Raw genomic sequence first — 23,140 nt, 5'->3', positions numbered from 1 at the left:
TGTGAATAATGTATTCCATGTATTCCACAGGTTCCTATGTGCCTGAAGGCTTGATGATATCCTGTACATGGGACTATGTAACCTACTCCCCTGCAAACAGAAGTTACACCATGATTTTATGTTGCTGCGTGTTTTTTATACCCCTGATAATAATATTCCTTTGCTATTTATCTATGTTCCTGGCCATAAGACGTACTGGCAGGTAAGCAATGTAGCTGAAAGAAGTACATATCCCTTTTCTTGTATTAGAAGATATTCTCAATTTCTTTGACTGAAGAAATATCTTAATCAAAAATTAATCTGAATTGAAATTGGAACTGTAGTGGCAGATCATTAGCAGCTGCAACAGGAGAAATATTTTTTGCCTATTTAAAATCTGGAATGGATGTATGGATTTTGGAGCAGAAAAAGAAGTCTCTGATGATTTTAATCTCATTCCAGTGTGGTAACTAGTAGTGCATCGGATAATTTGATTGAGTTATTTGTATTTCATATTTGCACTACAAGAAACTTTGTCCCTGTATATTTTAGCAGTTTTCAGACCCAAGGGATAATAAATAACATGTAGCAATGGGGACATCATCTGCCTTTGAGCTGTTCTGTAAACATAACAGTCTTCATATTTTTTGACAGCTTTATTTAAGGCAGGCATCCCAGAAAACCTTGTGCTTCACTCAAGCATCACAACTACATGTACAATATCTGGCTATGCTTGTTAGGACTTTTTTTTCCACAAAAATTTTGGTCTATATTTGAAATGAAAAATCAACAGGATGTTAGATCTGCAAAGTAACTTCATCCTGTCAGTTATTTTTCTCCTAATGAGCACATGGCTGGTGTTGTGAATCCTTCCTGCTGCTCACAGTGTCAGCAGCTCTGATGGCTTTTCTCTGCACCTCTCTGGAGGCACTTGTTGAATCATTTGGCTACATAAAGCTAAATTCTGTTTTTCCAAGCACGTTTATCTGTATGCCTTAAGTGAAGTTCTTACTGACCTCTATTTTTTGGCCTTTGTCTTGTTTTTTACACTTTGTGTACACATATTTGACATCAAGCAAGGGAGCAAAGAATGCATCCTTAAAACAATGGTGTGTTGCACATGTGTGAAGCACAGTGGACATAAGATTTTTCTGTGCCTTTTGCTAACTAAATACAGGAAGCTCATTTTATGAGTTTAGATGATTAGAGGGATGGAACACCTCTCCTATGAGGAAAGGCTGAGAGAACTGGGTTTGTTCAGTCTGGAAATGAGAAGGCTTAGAGGTGACCTAATCATGGTCTTCCAGTACCTGAAGGGAGTGTATAGGAAAGTTGGACAGGGAATCTTTACAAGAATGTGTAGTGACAGGACAGGGGGGAATGGCTTCAAGCTGAGAGAGAGTAGGTTAAGATTAGGTATTAGGAAAAATTCTTGAGCGTGAGGGTGGCGAGGCACTGGAACAGGTTGCCCAGAGAAGCTGTGGCTGCCCCATCCCTGGGAGAGTTTATGTCCAGCCTGGATGGAGCTTTGAGCAACCTGGTGTAATAAAAGGTGCCCCTGCCCATGGTAGGGGAATTGGAACTAGATGATCTTTAAGGTCCATTCCAACCCAAACCATTCCATGATTCTATTCTATGTTCACAGTGCAACAGGAAGAAGTTTGTTACCCTGCTGGCTGCTAATTAACGTCTTCAACCTGAAATATATCTCCATTTACCAACACTGATATGTAAAAATTGTTATTTCTATGCTAAACAATATAAAATGCTTAACCACACAAAACTTTTTTAAAATAAAAATGGAGTGTTTGGTGTGAGAAGAGAATTTGATTGGATGTTTTTCAGCAAAAATGTTAGGACTGCATGTTGTACTTCCCCCTGAAAATACTCTTCTCCAGTGAATAAATTTGCAGGTAAGTAAAAATGTCCTCCTAAGTGTTTGGAACAAGGTCCGCAGAGTTGTCAGGGTATCCCAGCACGTGTTACCTGATCCCAGCACGTGAACTTGATTTTCTGCAAGCTGTTCTTCCCTTGAAAAGGAAAAGATGTAAGGCTTGATTTTTCTATCCAGCTGTGCCTTTGCTTCCTCCACCTCTGAGAACAACAAAGGGCAAGAGGTACTAATTTCTGCACCTTTGCAACCTTGTGTTAGGTAAGGACAGTGCAGTCCCGTCCTGTAGTCCCAGGCATTCTGGCTCAGTCTTACAGGCAAACACAACACTTGCAACCATTTTGCTGCATTAAGTACCTTCTAGAGTTTTTAAACATCAGAGGACAAAAGAAGAATTAGAGTGAGGAAATATGAAATCTACTTCATTTTGCATATTGCTGAGAACATATTAGAGATGTTGCACCTAGCTTTTTCACTGTCCTGCTGAAATATCTGTATTTTTTCCCCTCTCACAGAGATGTTCAAAAGCTGGGGTCCTGCAGTCGGAACTCCCACCTCTCTCAGTCTATGAAGAATGAGTGGAAACTGGCAAAAATTGCTTTTGTGGTCATCATTGTGTTTGTCTTGTCCTGGTCTCCATATGCTTGTGTCACCTTGATTGCCTGGGCAGGGTAAGTGGAAAAGTAATCCAAACAACATAGCTTATTCTGAAATGCAAATATGTTAGTACTGTCACCCACGTGAAGCAGATCTCCATTTTGAAAGGGTCCTAAATAATTAGGGTCCTGACTGACTGTGGGAGCTTAAAATCAAAAGGAAAATACTGATTTCAAACCACTTCTGGTCCTCTCTTCCTTCTGCAATGTTTGAAACTGAGTCACTGACACACATTACTGTGCAGCACAGATGTTGTTGCTGAAAGATTTTTAGGTTTGATTCTGTTTTCTTTTTTATCACCATTCCCTTTTCAGAGATTACCACAATGGGCATTCTTTTGTTGGAGTTTTGGGGGTTTTTTTGCCTATTGTAGAAACAGGGAAGGTGATTCTTTGTGTTCCTAGTCACCCTCAAGCAGATAACTAATTACTTGCATGTGTTTGATCTTCTCCAAATGAATGAAACCAAGTACATGCTGTCAAATTCAAACCTTTCATCTGAAAAAAAATGCATTTGAATGAATCAACATTTCAGGGGCATTTCTTATAAAAAGAAATAACAGCACAAAAACAGCCAAAAGGAGTAATATGTTCTATTAATATAGTATTAATCCGTGGCATAACTGTGTGTAATGTTTTTGCTTTGTTTTAGTCGAGGCAACACCCTAACACCATATTCCAAATCTGTGCCAGCAGTTATTGCCAAAGCTTCTGCAATCTACAACCCCATCATATATGCAATAATTCACCCAAGATACAGGTATAGTAAATATATAGGTGTGTGTGTAATTGTGCATTCAAATGTGTTTCTTTACAAGGAACGAATGACTCTCATTCCTTTAGCCTTACCCCATGCAGTGCCTGTCCCTACACTGACCATCCCAGGATGGCATCTGGGTAGTCAGACCCCACACCACACACACCAGGTACATGGCAGCCCAGACTGCACGCGGAGCTCCTGATGTGGCCTCAGGAGTGACCAACAGAGAACAGTCCCTGTCTTCTCTCTCCCAGCCCTGCTTTATCCTGTGGAGCTGCACAATACCACGACTGACCGGAAGAGGAGGTGATGCTCAGGTCATCTTTCATCATGTCAGGGATAGCCACTAAAGGGTACTCTCCATATAGCAGGTGCCAACCAGAAAGGCTCAAAAATCACATCATCATCAATTTCAGAAGATATATATGCATGTATTTGAGGTTTGATTTTCTGAAGCATTTAAGTTATTCTCTTTATACCAACTTCAGTATTAATTTAAAGAAGTTGCTAATCTTCAGGAGAAGCCTTCTGAGAAGCAAACAGCACTTTCATAGAAGTTCTGTGCATAGTGAGAGCTGTAGTAAGACAGTAATGCAGACAAGAGTTCCCTGCAAATTAGAAAGTTTTCCAAATCTAATGAAAAGGCTATTTTTTCATTAATACTCTTGCTAGTGTTAGTCAACAAGTATTTACCTTTAAAAAATAAAGCAAACATTTCTGAAGTATCTCTTCTGAGGGCTTTTTCATATTTGTTTCATTTAGTTATTTCAGGAAAAGGCTTTCCAGTCTTTCTTGTTTTCAAAACTATTAACTTCGACTTAAAAAACTTCAGGTTTTACAGTAATAGTGTTCAATACGCAAAATGATCACTAGATCATTTCTCTGAAACACTTTAATCTTTTTTAGGTATGAAATATTTCTGAACTATGCCTACATAAACAAATTATACTACAATTCTACTTATTACTACAGATATCAATTATTGTGTATTTTAAAACAGAATACTGTGCCAACCCAGAACAGTCTCAATAAGCTGCATTCTTAGCCAACTTTTCTTGCCTTTTTATTTCCTTCTCAAGCCTCTCACAACCTGTGAATGAGTTTCTGAGCTGAAAGGTTTGAATTCTGCTTTTTATCCAGGTCCTCTGAATGTGGTAAGGTGAGGGATAGAGAGTATAAAGATAACTTGTTCCCATGGAGTAGATTATTAGAAAGGTAACAATGCTTTGTTAAAAAGGATTTCCATGCTGTTGCTCTGATGGGAAACCTACAAGATTAGGTGAATAGAATGGTAATATAATACAACATAAAAGACACTTTTCCAAAAAACAGAAACCTTTCTCTTTGGAAAACGGAAGAAGGTCCATTAAAATATCTTTTGATAACTTCTGTAGACCATCCAAGTTAGTCTCCAGAGATCAACTCAGCCTTTCCCAACATTTAGGGAAAGTGTGAGGAAGAATCACCTTGTGTTTCAGAAAGGTCAGTGACTCTTCGACCCACCCAGGACCTGGAGGCATGCATAGTGTGGACAGAACAAAAATGATTGTGTTTTCAGTCATGTAGTCCTAAAAGGAGTTACAAAGTACTTTTGGAAGAGAATAAGCAGGCACGGTTGCTGCTGAATGGTTTTGAACAAGGACAAACTTACCTTGTTTGCACCTCCCAGGCACTAAGCAAGCTAGAACTTCTTTTTTTGAAGTCAAATATTATTTAGGAATGTCCTCCCAGCTTCAGCTGAGAAATATGTTCCCATTACTGGCAAAGTAAGTAATTTCTGTTAAAACTACTAACTTACTTGGTTTCCAAAAATTCAGCAGAAACAGGTTTTCTGGGGAGTTATTTTTACAATTGGGGGTTTTTTTGTTTAATATAAGGAAAGGGATACAACCCCATTGTGTTCTCAGCCCTATTTCCAGCATTAAGTGAGCCTCTAAGTATTTTGTTTCAACTTTACAGCTCACAGTAATGTACTCAGAAGAAGCTGTACCTCACACAGGAAATAGAACTCAAAGTGTGGAAATTTCTTCCCGTAGCTGTATGTAATGTTTTTTTGAAACACTGGCGGTGAAAAATACTTCATTATATAAAGGGGAAATACTTGTAACAGAACTGCTGTTCAGCACATCTCTAGATCTTCTGCAAGTCTTTCAAAGCTTATCTACTACAAAGTGATGCTGTGTCAAAAGTTCTGACAAAACACAGGGATGCCATGGTGGTAAATGTGATAAACGTATAAATGCCACTAGATGGCAGGGTTAGTCATCGGTATGAGTTTTGTTTCACCCAAGAAGTGGAAAAACAGGTAAATTCCATTGCCTAAAAAATTGGATTTAGAACCTTCAAATTGAGTTCTTTGTTTTGAATGTCTGATGAATGACAATGTGGATGTAAGAAAAGTGAAGTTTCTCAGAAGGTTAGTAGAAACATACCCAGAAAGGGTGAAAATATGGTCTCGTAATTATAGAATGGTTTGCAATGGAAGGTTCTGCATCTCCATGTTTCCAACTTGCTCCCAAGTGAAGCACAGTTATACAGAAATGATTGGTTCAAAACTGCTCCACCATAAATAATGAATAATCATAAATAATTTTGATTTTCTCAAAAAGTTGTTTGCAATTACTCTGTATTTTACACTAGGTGACTCTTGTATTTCAGATCATAAAAATATCATTAAATAAGTACATCAATTTATACGTATTTTGTATTTCACACATGGAATTTAAAACTCCCTTCAAAATTCACACTTTCATCGCAGCCAAAAAAGTGTTCCTCAGTAGTCCTCCCACGTATTAGTAAAATTGAAACTCTGGTCCCTCAAGAAAATGTTCATATGTTGTCCTTAAAAATTCATCATCAGACATACGTTTCCTGAACCTCCAGCATTAGGAAGTCTCTGCATGAAGTCCCACTTAATGAACAGATTGATGTGTTTTACACTAACTTGAACTTATCAAACAGTTTACAGGCCCAAGTAGCCTATGACACATGAAAAGCTACATCTGTGTCAGAGGGAAGAGGTTCAGCTTCTCAGACTTACAGCTTCTCTGGTAGAAGCAGAAGAAACATGTGGGGGAAGAAAAGATGCAGCTTGTTTTCACCACCAGCCTGAGATCTTCAGTATGAAAGGGAACTTATGGGAACTTGGCCTTTTTTCTTGTCCTGTAAGCACATGCTGTTTCTCAGAACTTTTTATTTTGTGCACAACATTAACTATCTTTTTTTATACAGCACCATGTGAGTAGCCTTCTCCCTCAGGCAGCTCAATGGGGCTCTGCCAGGTCACCAATAGGCATCTTGGCAGGATCAGGAATGATGGTGCACACAGCTTTCTTCAGTCCTTGTTTCCAGAGTAGATGCAGAGCTGCTGTTCACTTACCTTTGAAGGTAGAAAGGGAAGAGATGCAGAAGTCTGGTATACTGAGAGTGGTGATGATGACAAATATTTGGGTTTGGTGGCAGTGGATTTCTTTTTTTGATTACAAAGTAGTGATCCCATCTTGTGATTCCAGAATCCTGTATTGAAATTTTAACGTTTGATCTTTTATGAGAATAGAAATGATGATTTAAAATTTACTAGTTATTCAACAAACTTGGTAACTATAGAAGCAAAGATTTTACAATATACATCTGCTTGACTTGCATCTTAGTGTAAAGTCAATATACCAACATCCTCCATCTATCTCTAGTCCCCTGCATCAGTTCTTTCCCACACGCCTTGTTGCTGCCTCATTTCTTGACTTGTTCATTTAGTTTTGTGCCAGTATTAGCTTCATCTGTTGGGCTGAAATAAAGGATTGGGAGGTGTTGGGGAGGTGTTGGAGAGGTGTTACACCAAATGAAGCATTCTGGCTAGCATTGCCCTGCCAGCATTGCACAGAGGAGGCTTTTGGGCTCTTCTGCACCGTACAGGGCCAGCGCTGGGGCCAGGAGAAGTAAACTCACACAAACATGGCTGAGATTATTATTTAATGAATAAGAAAAGATTTGGGGTCTAGATCATGCTTTCCATCTGTGCTGGTATTTTCCTATTTTCAATAGGAGTTTACAGTAGCTGTTGTGATACAAATCAGTAACAATATCTGATTCTTCTGGCCTTCTCCGCCTTCCCTTTTTTCTACCCATTCTGTGCCTTTGCACAGTGAAGACCTTTGTACCACCTACTCTGAAAGTTTTCTGGGTTAACCTTTTAAATAAATCAAAAACAATTGTGCTCTTCAAGGTATTTTCAATTCTTACTACATATCCATGCATCTCTTCCATATGTGTTGTGATACAAGGACTAGAAGCACTTGTTATTTTCTTTTCAGCCTTTTGAGTAGTTTCCACTAGATATACTATGATGTTTACGTGTAATCTGTAAGACCCCATGAATCAAAACAGGATCCATATTTAGGTGGTGGAAAGAGATGGTACTTTTACCACATGAATTTCGAAGCCACGTCAACAATGTGACAGTTGTTTTTTTTATTCTCACCTTTTCCTTCAGAAAAACCATCCACAATGCTGTTCCCTGCTTGAGGTTCCTAATACGAATATCAAAGAATGACCTCCTGAGAGGGTCCATAAATGAGTCATCATTCAGGACCTCTCTCTCCAGCCACCAATCTCTTGCTGGCAGGACCAAGAGCACTTGTGTTTCATCTATTTCTCCTGCAGAAGCTGTAAGTCTTTTCTTGTTTCCACCAAGGAAAGTGAGTATAACGTTTCTCAGACTCCCAAAATATGCAACTCTATAAATACATATTCAAAATTAGAGAATGGAAAAAGGGGAGGAGGGGAGTGTAACTAAATGTTGGGGGTCATGTGAGGTCATTTCTGTCAAGCCTTTCTGGGAGTTTATGCATGATGATTTACAATAAGAGAAAGCATCCAGACCAGCATATCTGCGTGGTTCAGATGTATAATGGGACCAAGGATGTTCAGGTTAAGTCTTAAATGTGAATTAAAAAGAGCAATTGCCAGACACTACCTGTGTCAGCAACTACTGCCTATAATTTAGTATCTGACTGGGCTGGAGGACAACCAAACAATGTTCCATCCAAAGTCTTCAAACCTATCCAAAAGCTGTCTTATTATTTTAAAGGAAATCTATTTTGTGTAGGATGGGAAATTTTTTATTTCTTTCCCTGGGTTTTAACTATGAGGAGCGAAAGATTCCTGTCCCTGGAGCGTGGTGGAGTGTTTTGTAAGAAGCGTACCCCAAGTGTCAGTAAGGCTGGTGACTGAGTGAGACAGAAATAAAAGGATCCCCTGGGGCTCTTCGCAGCCTCTCTCAGCATGACCTCACTTGCCTTTCTCACTCACAAGAAGCCAGCCTTGCCTGCAGAGGTGCTGGGAAGGTGGCTCTGGGGGGATGGTGGCAGCCATGGCAGGGTCTGGGCTGGGGCTGGCCCTCCTGGGGACCTATACTGCCCCCTGCTCAGCTTGGGCATCAGAAACTTCCCAGAGCAACAGCTGCCTCTGGTAAACTCTCACAAAGGTGTAAAACACTGTGACAGGCTGTGGCAAGCTCCTGGCTCTCCCCTGGGCCAGCAATCTGGGCGAGGATGGGTCTGGGTTACATGTGACAGTGTTTTCAAGGTGAGAGTCAAGCCATGGAGTTGTGCTTCAGTGAGATTGTGACTGTCTGGTATTTTGGGGAAGACTGGGGTCTCTGATTTGGCAATGGACCCAGGACCATCAGGAAAACCAGCCAGAACAGTGCACCGTTCTCAAACAAGGTAATTTTGCACTGAATTTTCTGCTGGAGAATGGAAGTTGTCATTTTGGGTAACAGCAACAGGGAGATTTCTGAATTCTTTGATGGCAGGCAGGCAGTAAAGAAAACACACCAGAGTGAAAAATGCACTGGTCACTTGGTTTAAGTGCCTGAAAGGAAGGCTCAGTACCTGAGCCCTAACGAAACAAAATCTACCCCATTACAAAAGAGAGGTTACTTCATACTCCTTCAACTGCTTCCCTTGCACATTAACCATACAGCTATGTCAGGTAGGCTTCCAGTTAAAGTAACACATTGTGCTTCACTGCTTAGCCTCAGATATTCAGCTTGTGAAGCTGTGAACTCTCTGAGGACAAGCATCCTCTTCCACTTTGCGATTATATCCCGTATCACAGCAGCATTCCTGACTATCACTAAACATCCTACAGGTTATGCTATTACAGACAGGTAGTAATGATTATAATTAAAATAATGACATCTCCTAAATGGAGTGTGCTTTGTCACTCAAAATTAAAAGTTGTTTTAGTACCATGCAATGGATGAACTATTTCACAGGAGAGTCTTTGTCTGGAAGTGACAAGTTTTTGCTGTAGTACTTTATGAAATATATCTACTATAGAATTTCTTTTAAATTAAAACAATAAATAGAAGAGTGAAAGGCTTCTGTTAGCCTAGGCAAAGCCTTTTTTTAGCATACTGTTGTTCAGATTTGAGCCCAAGTGATTTGCATTGTGATGAGACTCTTGTGGAGTGTGACACAACTGTATCACAGCGCACAGCACAAGGATCCCCAGATTAGCTTACCTAGGCTCTCATAATCTTAAGGCCATGGGGAGCACTTTCATGTTTGGTTTCTGCTATGTGAGGGCAAAAGACTTCAATGAGATAGGAAAAAAAGTGATTCACTTTGTATGGGCTATGAAATTTAGGGTTTCTCATGGCTCTTGAAGATATAAATAAATGCATTAATATTTCTATTGCAATGTGAAGGAGAATGAGATAATCTATCCTGCTGATTTAATTCCATTCACTGATTTCACAATGATGAGTGTCAACTGTGATTGTTTCATAAACTGTTAAATACCCAGATTAACCTTGCAATATGAGGTTAGTATATGTAACACGCCAATATCCTATCATTAAAAGAAAAAAGTATATTTTGTTTGGGATTGCTTAGCAGCTTGAGCAAACAGAGTGCCCACACATATCTGTATCTCCCTTGAAATCCAGGGGACTACTTGTCCTCTTACATGTCTGCTTCATTCACTGGTTGAGGTAGTACACATAGCAACATGGAAATGTGTTGACAAAGTTTAAAACAGAGTTACTCCTCATTTTCTTATTTTCAACCTTTTTTGCCCCTTTTACCTTTTGATGTTCCTTGACTTAGTTTATTCCCAAATTTTCTCCCCATTATTCCTTTGTTTGATGTCAAATGAAGTAACTTCAGCTGCATCATCCACCCTCATCCAAGAAGCTTTCTCTTCTTCCCTGTTGGTCAGTACTTGGATTTGATTTGTTCGTGTTAGCAGGTTACTGTGTGTGTTTGGTTAGGGGTGCTCCTTCAAGAGACAGGATAACAAGGATAAGAAACCTCAGCTTTTGGCACAACTTTGGCTTAGGAGTCTCAATTAAAACACCTGGTGTTAGAGATGAACAGAGCTGCGTTTTACCAAGTTGACGCAGTCAAAGGCAATTGTCCTTGGGGCTACTGACATCTCAGTGCAGCTGTACAGATTTTAGCTGAAAGAGCAGCTGCTGAAATAAAAGCTAAGCTTGATGGCTGGCATGACAGCAGGACTGAGAAAAATTTTGGAATGCTCAAATAAAATATTGATGGGCAAGAATGACACCAGCGACAGCTGTTGCCACCAACACTTTCCTCTATGTGTTATGTACATGTTAGTGTAGGGAACAAACGTATTCACGAATCACATCAAGTAGCATTTACAGTTTGATCTGGCAGGTGTGGAGAAATAAACAGGTGGCAACACATAGATGCATGAGCAAGGTGATGCAGAGGAATTACGCACTAGCTTCCCACTTGTGTGGAGCCCTGTCCGTCTGTCTATCTGTCATCTATCTATCCATATCTCAAAGCTGGTGTTGAAAACAGTGGAATGAGCCCATCATTGATACTCAATCAAAAAGTCACCGCAAAGTAAGGGATGATGGACGGCCTCTGCCCAAGCCTGTAAATGGAATGGCATGGTTGCAATGTCACGGTTGTGCTTCATTGCTGGCGTGCTCTTAGAAAATTAGTGCAGAGCCCACCCGTTCTTTCCCATGCACTCATGATGGTTTGTACAATCAACAAGCTCATGGGGATTGAGAAGCCCCAAGCGTTCTGGATATTCTGCTGGCATGTATACAAATGTGGCTTTGGATCTGTCTTTGTCCATGCTTTTGTACCAGTCGTGCAGAATCCCATAAGACATATTAAATAGATTGGTTGTACTTCTCCCATCTTTAGAATTCAGGTGCTCCTCAGCTATAAGCATAGCACAAGCAATGAGATAAAAAGGCGTGAAAAAGATCATGGTGAAAAGAGATTGATTAATTTTTCATTATTTAAAAGATTTTTTTTTTTTGTTCAGCAAAATAATCCAGGGTAAGTGACAAGACTAAAAGTCAAGCCTCTCCCCAGGGGAGATTTGAGTAGGAGACCTATGTTAGAACAGCTTTAATTTTCTGTGAGTGAATTTGAGAAAGGGTGCAACTGTGTGAAATCCTTCATCATTTGTGATTAGACTTGGACCGATGTAGAGCTTGACCCTGTAGAGCCTGCTCATGAGAAACTGAAGCCTCGCCGAAGTCATTCCTTCTCGACAAGTCTGAGACAAGAGAAGAGAGACCTGCTCCCAAAGAGCTGCAGCTGCAATGCAGCAACTGCCGAAAAGGTATGGAAAAAAGTCTCAGCTGAGGACTCTCTATTTTATTGTTAATCTTGCTGCAGTACATCCTCTCTGGAATGATAATTCAGTCTTTATCTGTTTATATCCTTATCTATTTCATCTGTAGGCTTTATTTATACTGATTCCAACGTCCTCTTAAACCTTGCTGTTATTACGTTTTTTTTCTTTTTTCTTTTTTTTTTTTTTGTGTGTGTGTGACAAATGAAAATGCCAGTAGTGCCTTATTAACTTTTTCCAATGATATGTTTCCTGTTTTGGGAAAGTCAGCATCAGCTCATAGCTCTGAAGCTACATTAAAGCTTAGTCAATAGCATCAAATGTAAGGAGATGAGTTCTTTGCCTCTTCGCCTGTTTATCTACCCCAGCTTTGGTTCCTCTCATCCTGACCCTTGTGTCTATATAGTGGCAGCCTCCTTTCATGAGAAAGTTAAGTCTGCAAAACAGAGTTTGACATAATAGAAGCCACCCTTTTTCTTCTTTTCAGTGTACATTAAAATGTTTTATTTTTGTTGAGGGGGAAGACAAGAAAGAAACTCCCATTTCTCCCTAAGTGTGGGAGAGTCTGGCAGCTGCCACCCTTCCCTCACTGAAAGAGGAGACGGTGAGTACTCAGAGCATCTTTTGTGGATGCATCACACCCATTGTCCAAACCACTGAGGTTTGGCATCATGTTGTTGAGGAGCGCCCCGTTCCCTGAGGAAGTGGGATGGGAGCAGCAGGTCACCCCCAAGTCAGCTTCTGCCAGATTGTAACATCAGTTTCAAAACAAGGATTTGTATGGGTGGCACAAGGTCAAGCACATATCAGCATTGCATTTTTAACAGACATAGGCTTACAAACACCCACACCTTGGGCAGCTACAACATCTGCTTCTGTCCCCTGTGCTGCCTTACAGCTCTGATGGTAACTGTCTAGAGACAGTGCAGTTTAAAGCAGGAGCTGTTCTGGAAATTTCCAGCCATCCGACAACCTGGTTCCTGCATGCATCTGCCCTGTCTTCTTCCATGTGTCTCATTAAGATCAGGTCCTGGGAAACCTTGTTCTTTCCCTGAAAGTGTTGTGAACAGTATTGATGGAAAAACAATGGCTTCAAATGTGGTGGCAAGCAACATGGGCTCAAGCCTAATACCCAGTTCTGCTGCTCTGTAGTTCAATGTGTTCAAGGTTGTAGGCAAGTCACAAAGACAAGATACTGCCCCCTGGCTCTGGAGAACCACTGGCTTTCAGTCTCACGAGGAAGGAGAAGGGAAATAAATTTGAGGTGAATCTGCATAAAACTGTTCAGCAATTAAATAAATATTTCTGTGCTCTGGAATTTAGCAATTTTGTAGCCCAAAAGAAGGCTCATATGCTATACTTTGCCTTTGAAAGACATCTGTTGAATTACTTTGATAAATAACCCTTGAACAGAATAACATCATGCTGAAACTTTCAGTGGCATTACCTGAGATATGAGGAGTTCATTTACATTGAATGTTCAAAGCCTCATTTGCTTTTCTTAATATTTTCAGCAGAGGTTCCTGTGTGGTATGAGGGTTCTTTGTGTGTTAGCTAAATGCGATAGGTCAGTATTCATACTATCAGGATAAATATTTATTTGTCAGTTAAAATGTTTCCCTATGAGACCACACATTTATCCTTAAAATAATCCCAGCCAACACTGAAGAAGCCCCACTGTATCTTTAGATATTAGTTTTAAGGTTTTAATAGCATTACTGGATTTTCTGTGACTGAATTCCAACTATAGCACTTCCAGAAATGTTCAATTGCAGAAATAAAAGTGTGAATTTAGTGAAGGGTCACCTTTTTGACTTAATAAAATATATTTTTTAGGAAGATAATCTTAGTCTTCTTAAAGGAAACAAATTATATCTCAAAAACATCTAAAAACCTTATATACCTCTGAGTTCTTTTCACTGACTGAGACCAAGGCTCCTTAATGAACAGTTGCAAATGGGTCATCAAAAATGTAAAAGCATCCTTAAAAGAAGCCAGTCAGTGTCCCAGACTTTGTGCTTTCCAGAGCATAAAAATGCATGGGACTGTTTGCTGCCACAAAGATACAATCCAGCCCCATGACTTATTGCAGTTAGTTAGGATAGTAACAGGCTTGATGTAGACTGACACCTGGAAACTTGCCATGACAGTGAAGAGGCCTTTCTGGTAGTAATAAAATGCAGGTTTGGATACTTAGTTTCAAAGGAGAGTTGTCAAGTGCCCTCTCCTCTTCCAGGTTTTTTGTCAAGGGAATTACCCATCATGAAAACTATTAAAAAACTTGGAAGTGGTGTTCTGCCCACTAAGCCACATGCAAAAGAAACGTATCCTTCTGCTGCAGTGAAAACACCACTTGAAACAGGGAGGTGTGGTTTTGGGTTTGGATTTTTTCATTCTATTATTCTCTTCAATCTGGAAGAACAGGCTTTTCTGTCAGGTTGATTTAAACCACTTTTTTTAGCACATTGTGCCTCCCTCCACTTGGTAGGTAGAGCACCTGGAAAAATATTTATCAATGGGAATTGGTGAATGATTCCTGCTTATGGAGTAGAATTACACAAAACTTCAGTATATACCAGTATTTAATTTTAAACCCAGAGAGACGGAGGAGGACAGAGACAACAGAAATTCTGGTGTTGGGTTTTTTTGTTGTGTTGTTTTCTTTTTTTAGACAACAAAATTTCTGTGAAAAACACATGCGTTTGGGTTTCCGTGTAAAAAAATCAGACTACACGACACTGTGCAATTACATGTTCTGCCAAACTACCTGCTAAGACTGAGATGATGAGCCCTAAATCTTAAAGAAATAAAACCAAAACAAACAAAAAAATGAATTCCCTTTTTGCTTTAAGGACCTCTTTAGTTTGTCCTTTAGTATAAAAGCAGCATCACAGGCCATGGACTAGGTGGAGACAAAGGGAGCCAAGATTACAGCCCCTGCTGCACTGTCATCATCCTAGAAACTGATCTAACACTTTAAAAAGATGCTTCAGCACCAAAACCCTATAAATCCCTGAGAATTAACTGTCTGAATGCTTCAAGAACATTGAAGTTAATGATATATATATGATATATATGACTAGAACACCATAACGGCAATAGCGGAAAAATGTTACAAAACTATTATGGGAAGCTCAAGCCATGGAGAGACTCAGTGTAGCTAATCAATATGCTTTACAACCATATTAAAAGAAATAAATACAACCATAACTCTGAAAGAAGCTTTATAGCAATCTGGAAAGCTTGGTTGTACTTTGAATCCCATTAGGCTTCATGGGAATTCACATAGTAATGAAGTAAAAACTGCATTTCACTTTAAATGTTGTTTTTCCCCAGGAAGGGGAGGGCTTCCAACTTTCCTCTCTATGTGACAAAGTGATTTTATAGCCTTAACTGTCAATTTTTAAAGGAAGCCAAAACTGATCGCTTATGCCTTCTGTTCCCAAGGTATTTAAATATTAACTAACACCTTCAAAACTTAGTTTACTCTGAATTTGCATACTGTGCACAAAGAGCTATGGAAAGGAATCAGGGGAGTTGCCATCAGGGCAAAGTTAGAAATCAGAATTCTCTCAAAATAGGCAGATAAGAAATTGTTAGCAAAGTGGATGTTTGCTGCTTCTTTGTTGAAGCATTCACACTGTCCAAAGTGTGAATGCAAAGCCCCTGACTTCCCTGAGGCAGTACTAGGAGCCTTTTAGGGTCACCATGATAGGCATTGTCACAAGGATGATGAAAATAAAGAATACAGTGTGCTTGAGTCTTATCTGAGATCTCTTCCATGAGAAGAGGGAAAAGTGCAATTGTCTGGTACCCTGAGACATGTTAAAAGTGGAGTAATTCCTTTTTTCAGTAATAAAATAAGTCAGATATAGAAATATGCTTTTCTTCTTTTGTTTGCTTTGTGGTGGTTTTTTTATTTATTTTTTTTTGACCTCTGCTGACATTTGAGTATGTCTTCTTTTGCTTCATTTAACACTCTGCTTTCCAAACAGTATATGTTAGCACATCATGATCTTCCCTCTAGTTAACAATTCAAGTGTTTAGAAAATAGGCCTGGTGACTTAAATAGGGACTAGTGGTAATGAGTATTTCTAATACTGGTTTCCATAGTCACATGGTGTACGACAACACTAAAGCTTATGTCTCCACTCCAGGTTTTGCTCTCCTCTAGCTGCTTGGAGAAGGTGCTTGGGCAGCCAGGTCTACACAGCCCTCCTGCAGCACTTGTGACCAGCTCCCTACGAGCAGCTTCTCTGCCTGTCGGTTTGAACAGCAGCAGTGTCAGCAAAGGAGACTCAAGTACTTCACAGATGGCAGCTCAAGAAAGTCAAGCTAATGGAGTCCTGCACTCTGTCATTAGCAACGCAGTCCCTCGCATCGTCATCATTCCTACCTCAGAGAGCAATCTATTTCGGGAAGAAGAGGAAGAGACTGAATTATTCCAATTTAATGACAAAAAGGGCAATCTGCTGGACTTGGAAGGGCTTAGTTCATCCATGGAGTTCCTTGAAGCTGTTGAGAAATTTCTATCATAAATTTGTCAAAAGAAAACTTTCCGGCAATTATTTTCTTGGCATCTTCTCCACTTAATTATACCAAATAACTGAAGCCTTGTAGGTTAGGTCATCAGATTTTTTTGTATGCTTATATGGTAGTCACTAGGCAGCCTTCAGATTTATCTTTGTTCAAACCAGCTCAGGCGTGGAAACAGGCTTTCTTTCACATCGTGCTGCAGGAAATGAGCAGTGGAAGATCTGGCAGCATGATCGAGTGGCATAGGCTGCCTGCTTCATGAGGCTCTGATTTGTTGCCACTGATGGAGGTGCCAGCAGAAGGGAAAATGACCAAGAGCAGGGTCAGCTGCTGAATGTTTCTGCTATCTGCACATGAAACAGCATTCCTATTTTGGCAGCTGTCTTCTGGACAGTGATGGGAAGCATCACAAGACCACAGCTTTCACTAGCCCCAGCAGTAAGGCAGGTGACTAGGTGACCTAAACTATACTTTAACCAAATAATTTTCAGCATTTTTTCGGCCATGTTTCATTTTTTAAATAGGCAGCTTGCTAAACATAAAGAAACTGATGATGTAACTGCTTCCCAACATCTGAACTTTTGAAGTTTAGTACTAGAAGTCTGGATTTTACCTCAACATTAGCATGGTCACCTGAATGTCAAAATGCAAGGTGCTATGTGCTAAAACATACACTACCATAGAAACATTTAGAGCACCTTTAGAACTACAGTCTTAATTAAATACATATGGATCCTAGTGAGTCTGTGATTGAAAGGGTAAATGTTCACAGCTGGCTTGACATGTCATTGACAATAACAAAGTCTTGGCTGCTGTACGTCACTTGTCTATTGAGGACATTCTTCTCATCTCCTCTAAAATAACCCAGCAAATGTCTTCTACAGGTCACCTACCAGAGGCCTTCTAAGTGGGTAAAACCTCATCTTGGGAGAAAACTCCACAGTTACTCTGGTGTTTCCTACAGGATCTGCACTCACATCATTATCTGTGGTTACTATTTGTGCTCATTTTATCCGTGCTTCACATTATGGCTCAGGCTCACAAGACCCTCCTAGCATTTTATTCCTAACTGCATTCTTCCTTTTGTTACTCATTTTCCCACGTTGTCCATGTCTTCCCTTTCAGTCTCTGATTTTCAAATGTAGACAACAAGTTGAACTATATTGTTCGCCACATAATATCGCTATATATTAGTAGAAAGCAGGTGTTCCTCTGGATATAATAGTGCCAATGTTTGGTCCAGTGAGTCTCATAGCATTCAGACATTCAACAAGACAGTGAGAGGTAATGTTCATAGTCTCAGTTTGTTCCCTTGTATCCTAGATTGTGCAGAGATCACTGAGAGCATTTCCAGGATGTTGTATGCACTAGCTGGTCTCAAGAAGTAATTTCTCTTTGCCTGTTTTCCTAATGCAAAAAAAACAGATGGCAAGCATAGACATTTGAGGGTTTTTTTAATTATTTTTTCATTACAAAAGAAAATAACACAAATCTTGTTTGCAACAAGCTAGACAGGAACGCCACTAAAGAAAAAAATAAAACCCAAAGCAGTGTAGGAGAGAGAAGAATGCCTCCAAACTTGCAGACCTGAGGCTTTGCAGGATGCCAGCCAGCAGACTTTTGAGAGGGCTGAAACACTCGCTGAGACACACTGCCTAGTGCAATGCTAGTACTATTAATGCTGCTATTGTTTGAGGTACTCTGCTGTCTAGAGACCCTCATAAAAAATCAGGCCAACATACTTCCTTACCACTGAGAGAAGAGGAGAAAAGGGTGGTGGAGCTGCGTTATGTTTGTGGCTGCTGTGTGCAACCCCGGTGCGTGGTGCCGGAGGGCCAGGGCTCAGCTGGGGCAGCACCAGGCTGGGGTACCCACAGCCAGGCTGCCAAAGCCTGTTGCCCACTGGGTGCAGAGTTTTCTGCCAGGGCCAGGAATCATGCCAAGGTCATCTGCAATCAGGTCAGCATTTCCAAAAGCAATTCCTCCATCTGAGGACTAGAGCAGCGAGCAGGCGGTGCAGGACAGCTTCCAGGGATTGGAACAGGGACGTGTTTACTTGCAGCCCCTCAGTGCCAGGCTTTCATCCACTGCATAGTGTTGGCAACAATGAGTAATCAAATATTAATTAAATATGATTTTAAGGGAAAACAGAGCAGGTTCAGTCCTAGGGTAAACATACTGTCCCACCATCTTGGATTATTTTCTTTTTCTTTTTTTTTTTTTGCTGAACCTGCCCTCTCTGATTTGGGTTTTTTTCCTCTGTCAACTGTGCAGTCAGTGACGTTACTTCTGCATGCATTTAATATCCACAGCTGCAGTATCTCCTTTCTTCTTGAGCCAGATGTTAGGAAGCAAGTGTTTTTATAAGGCTTCCAAATCTTAGACCTGATTTTTACTGTTGTAAAATTACTCTAAATAACAATAGAAAATGCATTTGATGTTCCATGATGTAAAAGTGTGTCCTGGAGTAGATTTTGCACTCAGATTATGACAGACTTGTACTGGTAAAACTGCAGGCAGGGTATTGCCATAGTTTTTGACAGGATGAAGAGAGGAAGACCTCAAGTAATAGTCAACAAACTCCTCAGTATCCAAAATTTTGCATTCTATTTGTTAGCCTACAAGACAACTTTTCAGTGATTTCTTGCATGTGTGTTGGTACTGTTAGTGTGTCTCAGAAAATTAGCAGGCTTGAGGCATGTGCAAAGAAGTGTTTCACTTTTATTCTGTTAATGTCATACGCTATTAGTACCATTGTTTCTGGAGCTAATGGCAAGATTACTGCCCATTTAAACTGATGTAGGTTAAAATACCAAATGAGATAGCAGTAGAGAGATAAAACATAAAGTATAAAATATCACATAGACTTACTACAGTCACTGTGAGACTTTTGCAGAAACGTTGGTCACAGAGTAAATGTGTCTTAAATTGACTACCACAATGCAGAAAAATTTTGGAAACTTCTCTGTTGCTGCATTAGAATAGATGGAACACAAAAATGTACAATAATAACTGTTGCTTCCCATTTCACAGAAGAATGTATTGGTTCACTCAAGTGGAATAAAAAATTCTTAGAAGTTAAACCAAACTATCCATTGTTTGTTTTCCTTATTTAATCATTATTTTTGAAGCCAGGAGGAAGAATGAAAAAGTTGAGTCAAAGTTTTTGAAACCCGTGCTCTGATTTAGTTAATAATAAGGTAGATATATAACTTTATTTTCAATCATTTAGACTGCTCACGTGCAACCAAGCACTCACCTACTGGTGTGCTGAACATCTGAAATTAGAGTTCACTGACTTGGTAAAATCTGAAGTTGTTCAGCAGCTTTTGAAATGCAATGACTTTAACTGGGATGTCAAGAATGAGATGAACGAAACTGAAAAAAATTAACCAAAGTCAATACATTAGAACTGTGATGGCAGACTTTGATCTTTGTCCTAAAGCGAAATGAAAGTTAAAGAGCAGTTGTTTGTTTCTGCTAAATCTTTGTATAGCACAGTTATAGGATATGTTCCAGTTTCCGTAAGTAATAGAAAATCCAGACTACAAGTGTAAACATTTTCTCTTACCACTGACAATGGTATTTTTTTTATAGTTAAATCAATGGTTAGATAAAGTTTTCAAATAAGAAAATTTACTTACTTGAATCTTAATGAATCTTGCTGCCTTGGGTTGGTATGAAGCAAGATCTAATACCACATTCTTGTAGAAAGCTCATTCAGTTCCCATCCATTTTCTCCTTTCAGGAGAACACTTGAATCAGAAAACCCTTCCTCCTGTCTGAAGAAAGTTTATCTTGTAATGTGCAAAACTGGAAAATACTGGAAGGGAAATACCCTGTTTTTTAATTTCCTTACTCTTCCCTCACCCTTTTTTTTTTTTTTTTAACAGCCACTGTTTACTGCTTCTTTGTGCAGGTTATCCTTGATATTTTTTGTCTGATTCTTTCACAAATGCATGAAAGCAATTCGAGTTAGTGGGGAGATGGAAATGTAGGTGTGTATTACGCGGTGGACTCCTTTCTCTGATAAGAGCAAACAAAACTGCCCACAGTGCTTTGGTTCAGCAAGTGCATGGACCAGGTAACTGCACAATGAAGTCAGACAAGGTGGAAGCAGCTGAGATGCAGCTGTCCCTCCCAGATCATCTCAACACAAGCTGATGATTATTTCCTGCTTTGCATCATATCCATAGTCTCAGTCAAATACTTGAATGGACAAGTATTTAAGTGAGAAGTTTGGTGCTGGGACGCCTTTATTGCTCATTTCACATTTACCCTTGTATTAACATACACTATGGCTTATTAAGAATTGGGATGTCTGTCCCTATATTTTACTTGTTTTACGATGTGTCTGGGTTGCACTCAGGTTGCACTTGTTAGTGCTACAGGTTGTAGCAGGACATGAAAAGCTGTTACTAATTCTCCCGTATGCCAGCATGAGGATACAACTGCATGCCAGCAATCCTGGTGCCAATATTCCATGGTAAAATCTCCTGAGAGGAAATTTCCATAGCAGATAGCATATTATACAATATATTGACATTTTTTGTTCTGAAATATTTTTCCTCTTTATTCATAGTTATGTATCATTGTAGGCATTTGTATTTAAAACGTCAGATGCATTCTTCGCCCTAAAGCAAAGCTTCAGAAGACCTTTGCCATCTTTAGAACCTTGTTCTGGACTGAATGAGCCAAAGACATAGGCAATAACAGGTGAGGAGATGGGCTGCTGCCATCACCAGTGGTGCACAGTCCTTGGGGTGATGCACCGCAAACCTCTCCCTCCATGCCAAGGAGCAGGTCTGTTCCCCTTGAAACAGTCAGACATGTGTGCTAGTGTGTGCCTATGAAAATGGTATTTTCCAGGCATTTGTAGGGAACTAAGTGTGGGTAGATTTTCATGGGGACAGCAGAAGATGTCTCCCTAGAGTTTCTCCTTGCCAAATTTCAGGTTCCTTTCCACTGTAAGCAGGTGGCAAATCTCTTCAAAGGAACAGATGGATGTATTTAACGTTAACAACTAATTTTCCACAGGCATGTTCTTGGAAACAAATGACCCGTATTTCCTGAGACAGAGAAAAAAAATCCAGCCCAGAGCAGACTACAAGTGTGGAAAATGTGAAACTGAACACATTTGAGTTCAGTAAATGTAAAACAAATGAAAACAGCAGCTTAGAGTGGAAATTACTGAGCCACCAGGAGTGCAGTAAAATGGCCAACTCCATCTTCATAAAAGATACAAAAAGCTATATCCAACCAATTAATATACCCAGGTCTTTTTGTCTAGCCCCATCTATTGACAAACCGAAAGAAACAAGCTCGGAGACATTGGCAGCTTTTTCGTGCTTGGGTCACCGTGACAAGACTCAACCATCTGGGCACCCACATGTGGAGAAAATGGGAACAAAAAGTTTCTCTTACAAGAGCAAATGTCATTCACCTTGTTAAACCCAGCAGAAAAAACCCGAGGGGGATATGATTGCTATCTTTACTTGTGTCTGGGGAGAAAGATAGGATGTTCAGGTGAAGTGTCAGTGACAGCCATCAGCGATCAGTCTCAGACATTGATTGCTCCAGTAGAATAATAATAAATTTCTTAAAAGTGCAAATACCTACAGAAACAAATTTTGCTATTAAAAAAATACCTTGACTTATTTGCTGACAGTTTTAAATAGGCTGGGTTTGTTTTGAATCTCAGTGCACATGTGACTGTCAAGAGAGTGCATAAAGCAGGAGTCCTGCTGGAGAAATGCAGTAAATTTCCTGACGACGTACAGCCATCGAGCAAGTAACTGCTTCCAATGTGCTGAGGAGAAAACTTGCCGAGAGACCAGTGGGATCTCTGTTATCCTTCTTGTAAACTTCAGTGGAAAAATTGCCTGTCCCCTAAGGTATTTTGTAATGTGGAAATAACTTGAGCTTCAGCTGCCTGGCAGGGCTGAACCTGCTTTGTGCTTTATTTCCTTGCTCATTATCACGCTACCTAACAGCCGCATGCTTTTCTGGGGCTGGAATTTGAGCTGGTATGGCCTTTTCCTCCTGGCACCAAACTGTCTTTACAATCACAGTGTAGAATAAGACCTTATTTTGCTGCATCAGAGTCCAGCAGCAAGTGTTGAAACTCCTGACAGGCCTCTGGAGCTTTCTCCTACATGCCTTGTCCTCCTAGACTTTAGTTGCCAGAGGTGCCAGTCTGCAAAGCCAAGAGAAATGGACTTGGAAAAAAAGTGAAAAAAAGGGCTTCTATGGTTTTCCAAAGTTTTACTATCTTGCCTACTTTGGGAGTGACTGGGGTTTTTTATTTTTGTTCTTCTTTTCTCTCTTCTTCTTTTTTTTTTCATGGATGCCTTGGCATGCATCCCTACTGGCATAGGATGTTTCCCCAGAAAGGTTTTGTGTTTGTGCTGACCTGGATTTAATTTCCTCATGTGAAGATTTTTCCTGGAGCAGCTTCTGAGCAGTTCTGAAGGTGCCTAGAAGATGTTCCTTTGCGATTGGGTTGTCCTGCCACACTCTGGTGCTGCTGATGCACTAAGACGTTTGTGTTTGGGTGAGCTCTTCCTGTCCAGCACAAATTAACAACTAAAATTTCCAGAGGAGAAACTCCCATGGCAAGTTTCCATTTTGACTGAGATGCTGTTGCCAAACTTGTGTAAGAGTAGGTTTTAACCACCCTACAAA

General features: G+C 40.0%; 1 protein-coding gene across 2 annotated transcripts in view; it reads left to right on the top strand.

Moving 5' to 3' along the window:
* Window positions 1-19,487, top strand: part of LOC113979100 (melanopsin-like) — a 40,131-nt gene extending 20,644 nt beyond the window's left edge. Inside the window, exons 5-10 of one of the 2 annotated variants that reach the window (XM_027706587.1) lie at window positions 31-202; window positions 2,386-2,541; window positions 3,179-3,286; window positions 7,776-7,950; window positions 11,759-11,908; window positions 16,078-19,487. In XM_027706587.1, the coding sequence (XP_027562388.1) occupies window positions 31-202; window positions 2,386-2,541; window positions 3,179-3,286; window positions 7,776-7,950; window positions 11,759-11,908; window positions 16,078-16,458 (1,142 nt within the window). In that variant the 3' untranslated portion in view covers window positions 16,459-19,487. The remainder of the gene's footprint in view (window positions 1-30; window positions 203-2,385; window positions 2,542-3,178; window positions 3,287-7,775; window positions 7,951-11,758; window positions 11,909-16,077) is intronic. The other variant, XM_027706588.1, reaches the window with a different exon arrangement.
* The last annotated feature ends 3,653 nt before the right edge of the window (window positions 19,488-23,140 follow it).

The sequence above is a fragment of the Neopelma chrysocephalum genome, unplaced genomic scaffold, assembly GCF_003984885.1.
Source record: "Neopelma chrysocephalum unplaced genomic scaffold, ASM398488v2 Primary Assembly neopelma1_382, whole genome shotgun sequence".
In the NCBI taxonomy this organism is placed as follows: Eukaryota; Metazoa; Chordata; class Aves; order Passeriformes; family Pipridae; genus Neopelma; species Neopelma chrysocephalum.
Note: the sequence above shows the minus strand (reverse complement) of the source record. Positions and strands in the feature narration are given on the sequence as shown.